Raw genomic sequence first — 8,277 nt, forward strand, 5'->3', positions numbered from 1 at the left:
AAGTTCATAAAACCTATCTTAAATAATTTTATTCATCATCTTAAGACCACTGAGATCTGAAATTATCTCTCACTATTGAGACAGGTCCAACAAAAATTCTGTTGCTTGTTTCTTAGAACAAGTGTGAAAATTATTCACAAAATGCTTAAGTTGCAGAAACACATGTCTGCTTGCGTGGCATCTTCTTGGTATGAAAAAAATATGGCAAAATAGATTTGCAAGGTGCGGTGTTCCAAGTTTTGCATAGACGCATAAAAGTATACTAGAGACGCACAGACATGCAATAAGCCACTAGGCTGCTTGCCAATAATAGGCAGCCTATATTCCAAGTGCCTGGCTAGCATTGCTCAGTGAATACATTTAGGTTCAACAGCAGGTATATTGTTTATCAGATCTCCCACCTGCTCTGCTCCTATCAAGAGCAGAAGCTTATTTTCTTTCCATTCCTATCTCCCTCCCCCAGTAACTAGTCACTACAGCCTACTCACTTTTTGAGAGCAAGTTCTGTGGATGCAGAACTGACAATAAGATTGAGCCAAAAGAAAAGGACATAAAGATGTGACAAGGTGGGAAGCAAGCCAGACCAAATGACAAAAAGTGGAACAGAAAAGTAGAATAAAAAGACTATAAGCAGTGAGACTCAGAAGGAAGAAAAATCACTTGTTAGTAGTACCAGTACCTCCTGTGGTGTCCAAAAGTACATAACTGGATCATGGTTTAATTTGTTTTTAACTGTGCATATTTATTGTTTTATACTGTATGTTCTTATCTGTACGCCGCTCTGAGATCTTAATGGTATAGGGCGGGATATAAATGTTTTAAATAAATAAATAAATAAATAAATAACAGAGGTTTCTCCGAACTTTTCAGTATAAAACTAAAAATAAGTATCTGTCTTGCAGACCTTGTCACTCTGTTCCCTACATGCTTCCCTATTTCTAACTATTGATGAGATAGTAATTTCAGACTACACAATGTGGCACACTCATCCTTTGTGGCAAACAGGCCTGGACTGCACAAACTCAGCTGTGAGTAGCTAAAAGATAGGTGGTCACATCTAGACAGCCGATTGAACTACAAAGCTTCCCCCCTTTTTAATTATTATCTCTAAGTAACATTTCACACACGGGTATCACCACTGGCATATAATGGTGCATTGTGGCCACAAAATGCTACCATAAATAGCTATTTAACAAGACTGAAATAACAGACACTTTTCAAACTCAACCATTAGATTAAATGCTTAAATTCTGCATGGGTGGCTGAGCTGGTTGCCAAACCTTAATATGGTTTTTGGTGTGCTACCTCTTACTGGTTCTTTAACTGACTCCTGCTCCTTTACCAGGCACAACTAAAGACCCTTTTTTAAGGTCTTAGGATCTTTTCCTGGAGCTCTAGTATACCTCAGTCTGTCCCCCCCCCCAGATGTTAATAGTCAACAACATCTGGAGGAACCCAGGTTGGGAAAGGTACCCTAAATATATAAGGTGTGGTAGCTGGCAAATTGGAAGACAGTTTTTTTCACTGATGGTGCCCCATTTGTGGAATATTCTTCTGAAGACTAACCTGACACTTCTGATGTCATCTTTGCAGCTCCAGACAAATATTTTTTTAAAAAAATCCCTTGGCCTTTTAAGAACTTTTAACCCTCAACTGACTGGTTTTTCTGCTGCTACAGTTAAGTTGCTGCTATTATTATTATTATTATTATTATTATTATTATTATTTCTTGCCCACCTCTCCATTTTGATCGAGGCAGTGAACAACAATAAACGATAAAATATATATAAACGATAAAATGCATATTTTATTGGATCCATTATATTTTGTATCCATGATGTACTTATTTATATAACAATTCGTGATAAGCTTTAATTTAATAGCAGGATAAAATGTATTACATTTTGAACTTTTCTGATCTCCATATAAAGACAGCTTTCTCAGATAACATTTTCACAGAAATCTAGTTTGAGGGCTTCCTTATTTGCTCATGGAGATTTTACTGTGTCTTGAAGAGAGAGCAGGATATTCTGACTTTCATTTTTGCAGTTCAAATAACAGCTCAAATTATTTCTGTAACCTCTATCCAAAACAGGCATTTATATTGCTTTGATTATGCCATCTGGCCAAGTTCATAGAAGCTTTAAAAAGCAGCTGCTCTCTAAAACAACATGTGGCCAACACAAGTTGTGTCTCCATTAGAACTAAAAAGCAAATTAGTGGCTTAACAAAGGAAGTGATTTTTGACATAGGTTCTGAAGATGGAGCACCACAAAGATATTCTGGGAGGAGTTTCAGGCATAAGACTTCAGTTGGTCCAAAACAGGGCAGCAAGATTGTTAACAGGGACTGGCCACTGTGATCATATTATGCCATTACTTTACCATCAGAACTGGCTGCCCAGTCCGGAAACTTCAATTAGTCCAAAATATGGCAGCCAGGCTGGTCACTGGTACACCTAGGAGTGACCACATTACACCATTTTTAAAATCTCTCCACTGGCTGCCAAGTCGTTTCTGGGTGAAGTATAACGTGTTGGTTATTACCTTTAAAGCCCTACATGGTTTGGGTCCAGGCTACCTGCGGGATCGCCTTCTCCCGTACAATCCACCCCGCACACTCAGGTCCTCTGGGAAGAATCTACTTCAGTCAACCAAAACTATGCTGACGGGTATTACCCAGAGGACCTTCTCTTCTGCTGCTCCCAGATTGTGGAATGGCCTGCTGGGGGAGATTCGTCAACTTGACAGTCTTTCACCATTTAAAAAAGCAATAAAGACTGATCTATTCAGGCAGGCCTATCCAGTGAAATTTTAGAATGTTTTTAGGATGTTTTAATCATGTATGCTATGTTTTTAATCAGTTTTTAAAGTGTTTTATATTCACTGTTGTTCCCCGCCTCGATCCAAGTGGAGAGGCAGGTAAGAAATAGATGATGATGATGATGATGTCTGGGCCCAATTCAAAGTGCTAGGTTACCTGGAGGAGCATCTCCTCCCATCTTCGGGAGCCCCCACCAAAGAAGTGAAGTGAGTGACCTACTAAGTACAGGGTCTTTTCTGTTGTGGCACCCGGTTGTGGAATGAACTTTCCAGAGGCGCTACCCTGGTGCCTATGTTGTGCTCTATCCAGCACCAGGTGAATACCTTATTTTCCTGGGCATTTTAGTCTTTCAGTTTCTGTTGTTTTAAAACTGTTACTGTATTTTAAATCTTTGCATTCCTTCTAGGTTTTATTTTGGTCTTTACTTCTGTTTTATGCTGTAGTTTTAAACTTCTATAGTATATCTTATGCTGTATTTTATAGTTGAGAACCACCCAGAGACATTTGGATATTGGGCAGTATAAAAATATAAAAAATAAAGAAAAATGAATGGAGTCTGGGGACAAAGGAGACCTATAGACGGCTCAGAGTAGATAGACCACAGAGTCAAAACATTAATTTTAGGAGGTTGGTTCCAGTTTAGGTTCAACTGCACCTGAAGAATTTCCAATTTAGGCCAAAACAGGTTCAGTTAACTTATTCAGCACACATCAACATAATGGTTTAATTCCACTTCTCATCAGAAAATCTGAATAGTCATTTGCACAGTGGGCAGTGCTAATTGAATCCCCCTTTGTGCACTGAATATAGACACCTGAAAGGCAGAGGTGTGTAAATCATGGAGAAGTTTAAACCTTAAGGTCAGAGAAGTTAGGTTGTATGTTGAATGAGATAGAAAAGCCAGTACAGAGATTTGAGGAGGGTCTGCACAAAGAAGGTAAAACATTTGGCAGTGCTCAATAAATTTCAGATAAAGGAAAGCAAGAGAGAAGCCTCAGTGGAGTTATCTTGCACTGCAACAATATCTAACTGATTCACACCCCAGAAATTCTCTATTCATATCCCAATTCATAGGGGCTCAAACACTCTTTCGTCCAAGGAACTTTTTCAAACACCACACAACATACCACTCATCATCTGAGGGCTGTATCATGAATCCCAACTGAGCATGACCCACATGGAATTACTCTTCCTTGCCCAAGGCTTGGGGAGGACAGAATGTATTGTTAATCCTTTGGAAGTCTGCCATATGGTTTATAGCCTTTATATTGTTCATATTCACAGCAGCCACAGAAGATAAGGTTACTATAATTCATTTTTTTACAGATGCTAACAGACAAGGAAGATTCTGGATGCGTTTAGCTGAGCTGGGATTTTAATCAAGTGTCAAGCCCAACACTGCCAATACCAAATCCCTCCTACTGTAATATTTGGCCAGATATTTTATTGCAACCAGCAACATCATTCTCCTATACTATTTCTCAGCGCCAACCTAAAACAAAAATTTAGGGGTTTAGCATGCTCCACAATTCCAACTATCATGTAGCCAACCTCCTCTTACAAGAGGAATCTATTAAGCAGAATTAACTGTATAGCAAAGGCATCTGAACTAAATTGTCACACTAGACTGTAAAAGGAGACAAATAGGCCAACAATGGCTTGTTATATACACTATTTGACTGTTTAGTGACCCAATTACTAATATCTTGGTCTGTTCTTTCATCAAGAATATAGAGTGACCATTTCTCAGAGCAAGCTTAAAATAAATTCAGCTACATAAACAAAAACATTAATGTCCCAATGTAATTTTAATATTGCAGTTCAAGACTTCATCAAGTAATTTGTATGAACTGCAAACTACTGTTTTTTTCAGATATCTGAGAGAGGATGACTTTAAAAGCCATAAAAAAAGGTTTCATCACAGCCGATTTTAAAATAAAGAATCTCCATACTTAAATCCACTTGAAAATAATATAGGCATTTTAAAATCAGGATCATTGGCTTTTAAGGGGGAGGGCTAAGGAAATGTAGTCTTCTAGAAGAAATGCTTACCAAAAATAAACCTGCTATACATTAATCTAACAGTATTTGTTCTAAAACTACTGTTAAATAAGATGGCAAACTGGCACTATCAGTTTTACCAATATAACTCATTACAAATACTCTCCTATTATTCTTTGTGACCAGCAGACTTTTAGCAAAAGGGTGTCTTTTATCCAAAGTATTTAAGCACCAGCTAATGGTTCAGCTACAACAGAAAGCTTGTCTTCTATGTATAAACTTGAGCATTTCTCTCTGTCACTAAGATGACTTTTGTAGTATTCCGATTTCTCAATTCAATTAATATTCCAAGGCTAAACATACAAGCTACCTATAACGGCTTTTTTTTTTTTTACTATTCTTTCCCCACCTGTACTTAATTTCATAGTAACACTACCATAGTCACTATTAATGTAGTTCAAGCTTTATGCTTGCAGTGTTTTGTCAACTCAACTTGTGAGATACTGTTTCACGGTCTGAACACTGCTTCTTCACGTTTACTATTCAACATCTTTCAGCTACCTAATTGCTGTAGTTTTTTTTAAAAAAAAAACACCTTAGCACAAAAGTGTCACCTCCCTTGTATGACAGGCAGGTTGGGAAACCATCATACAAATGCTACCTATAAACATAAATTTACAATCTAGTTTTTCTTCACAATCAGTAGAGGCCAGTAGACAGTGCTAAAGCCACTCAAATGGTTTTGTTTAGAGGTTTATGAATGCTGAAACCGCCCCACTCAATAACTAAGCGTATGACATCATCGAGGTTATTTTTCCTGTATAAAATCTGATCAGTACGTATACTCTATACCCAAAAGAGAGATGATGACCAACAGCTTTTACAGCTGCTTCGTCTGCCACAGAGGGCTCGAATTCTTTTGGGGCGGCGGGAGGGGGGGGAGAGAGCTGCCAGCCTGCGCCCACCCTTTCAAACGCTCCTCCGTCCTCATTGGAGGTCGCCCTCCTTTTAAGCCCTTCCCTCCTCTGCTCCCTCAACCCCACTCGAGCAACCCCACCACCAGCTCTCACACGCCCCACTTACCTCAGGCTTTGCTTTGCGCCTCAGCAACAGCTGTCCGTCAGCAGCCAATTTCCTCCCACCTCTGACACCTCCCGAGGCATTTCACAACAGCCGCCCCCCACCCACCGACCCACTCGACCCTACAGCCGTTGCCACGCCACGCCTTTCGCCCCTTCTCACTGCCCACCTCCCCCAAGGGGCTCCCAATCCTCCTGGCCGGCCGGCCGGCCACCCTCCCCCTCCGTTCTCGCCTCCACTCACCGCGATGACCACGGTATCCTCGCCTTGGAACTTGGCGATGTATTTGTCGCCTCGAATCACCTCAGAATCGTTGAGGGGCCTGAAGCGACACATCACTTTGATGTTGCACTCCGCCGGGTCCGCCATCTTAGGCCAAAGCCGCCGCCGCCGCCGCCGCCGCCGCCGCCCGGGTGTTCAGGCCGGCCAAACCGCCGCGTCACCAACCACCCGCTCCCGCCTCCGTATTACCGCTCCCCTGGCTGCGGGAGGATCTTGCGGGCCACCAGGGTCAGGAGACCCGCCGCACTAAGAATGGGGAAGGGCTGCTCCGCCCAGGCCGCCACTGCCGCCTCCTGCACTCACTTCCTTTCCAATATGGCAGCCATGGCGGCTCCTGCAGCCGGCGAATCCGGGCCCTCCCCTTCTCCGGCTGGGGGCGGAGCCAACGGCAGGGCAGGGAAAGGGTGACGTCACCCACTGCAGAGAACGCCGGCGGCTCGCTCCACCTAGGACTCAGTACGCAGGCGCAAAAGCCGCCCTGGGTCCTTTCGCTGTCAAAGCAAAACGAGCCTGCAGCACGAGGCTCTGGAGTGCAAGTGAACGCCCATCAGCTTGGGACGAGAAGAATCGTAGCGCGCAGGCGCACGCGGTAGAGCGAGAGAGGGGATTGCTGTATTGCGCAGGCGCAGACGATATAGCGGAGGACGCCCGGGAGGCAAAGGTGTTTTAGCCCCAGGTGCAAAAACGAGTTTTTCACTGCCGGGTCTGGGAATGCCAGAGATTAAACCTGGGATCTTAAGCATGCAAAGCATGTGGTTAACCCTTGGTTATGGCACTTCTCAACCGTTCTTATACATTAATATCTGCAAAACGCTTTATTATTTATTGTATTTTCATGCACTTTCTTACAAAGATATGATGACCATATGGAAAGGAGGACAGGGCTGCTGTATCTTTTAACAGTTGTACAGAAAAAAGAGGAGGATTATATACGTCGCCTTGGGTTCCTTGGAGGAAAAAGGCAGGATATAAATGCAATTAATAATAATAATAATTCTGCATGTGTCATTTGTATGCATGCCGCACCTGGTGAAATTCCTTCTTCATCGCAACAGTTAAAGCTGCAGGAGCCCTGCCCTCTTCTGTATCTGGTCACTAGTTCTTCACAACTGTTAAAGATACAGGAGCCCTGTCCTCCTTTTCATATGGTCACTTAACAAAGATCTCATGGTGCCCTTCACTACCACCAGCCCTGCAGCGCCTTTTTACCCTTGTAACAACACTACGAGACAGTTTATTCTAAGAGCCTTGCTAAAGCGAGCTAGTGAAGCTTCAGGGCTGGCTTGAAAATAAAACCCAGTTCAATCCAGCCCAAATCAAACAATCCATCCACTGTGCCACGCTGTCATAAAGTATTATTTAATTCTCATATTTTGTAATGCACGATAAAAAGAAAACAAATGGTCCCAAAGATGCCCTGAAAGCTCAGAAACAGGATACTTTTAAGAAACACATTTCATGCTTTAAATTATGTTCTTGTTTCTTTGCCCCACCTTGAATGAAATTTACAGACTCCTAAAAATCAGAAGAAAACATAAATTGATTTGCTGGGTAGTATCCAATCTTAATCATACATAAAGTAGACCCATTTAAATGAGTGAGGACCTAAATTAGTTGTGACTAATTTATAAGCCCCATCACATCTAGGTTGAAATTCGTGGTTCACGTCCGTTCTCTGTCATCGCTCCGACCTCGCTTCCTGAAAACAGGAATTAATTAGGCCCATTCCGTCCAGTAGGAGAAAGCAGCAACCAGACTTTTTCTGGGGGGGGGGGGGGGTTTGAGGCGCAACGAAGGCCAGAAGGGGCGAAAGATGCACGAGAGGCAGACGACTTCATGTGAGCAATCTGAGTGCCCAGTCACGAGCATGCAGTAAAATGCTCATCAAATGGAGCTTTAAGTCTCAGCTATTAAAATACACTAACTACCCAGTGGATACTACCCAAAATGTCTGAATAATAATGATGCAAGGTGATGTTTGCCCTGTTCTGGACGGGGTTGCACTCTCCCTAAAGGATCGGGTCCATAGTTTGGGGGTGCTCTTGGATCCAGAACTGTCACTTGAGGCACAAGTGAACTCAGTGGCAAAGA

General features: G+C 42.3%; 1 protein-coding gene across 2 annotated transcripts in view; it reads right to left on the reverse strand.

The window, feature by feature from the left end:
* The window catches only part of KIF5B (kinesin family member 5B), a 46,327-nt gene extending 39,788 nt beyond the window's left edge, over positions 1-6,539 (reverse strand). For both annotated transcript variants that reach the window (XM_063125279.1, XM_063125288.1), the window contains exon 1: positions 6,148-6,539. In XM_063125279.1, coding sequence (XP_062981349.1) covers positions 6,148-6,273 — 126 coding nt within the window. In that variant the 5' untranslated portion in view covers positions 6,274-6,539. The remainder of the gene's footprint in view (positions 1-6,147) is intronic.
* Between the last annotated feature and the right edge of the window lie 1,738 nt (positions 6,540-8,277).

This window comes from Elgaria multicarinata, chromosome 1 (assembly GCF_023053635.1).
Source record: "Elgaria multicarinata webbii isolate HBS135686 ecotype San Diego chromosome 1, rElgMul1.1.pri, whole genome shotgun sequence".
Lineage (NCBI taxonomy): Eukaryota > Metazoa > Chordata > Lepidosauria > Squamata > Anguidae > Elgaria > Elgaria multicarinata.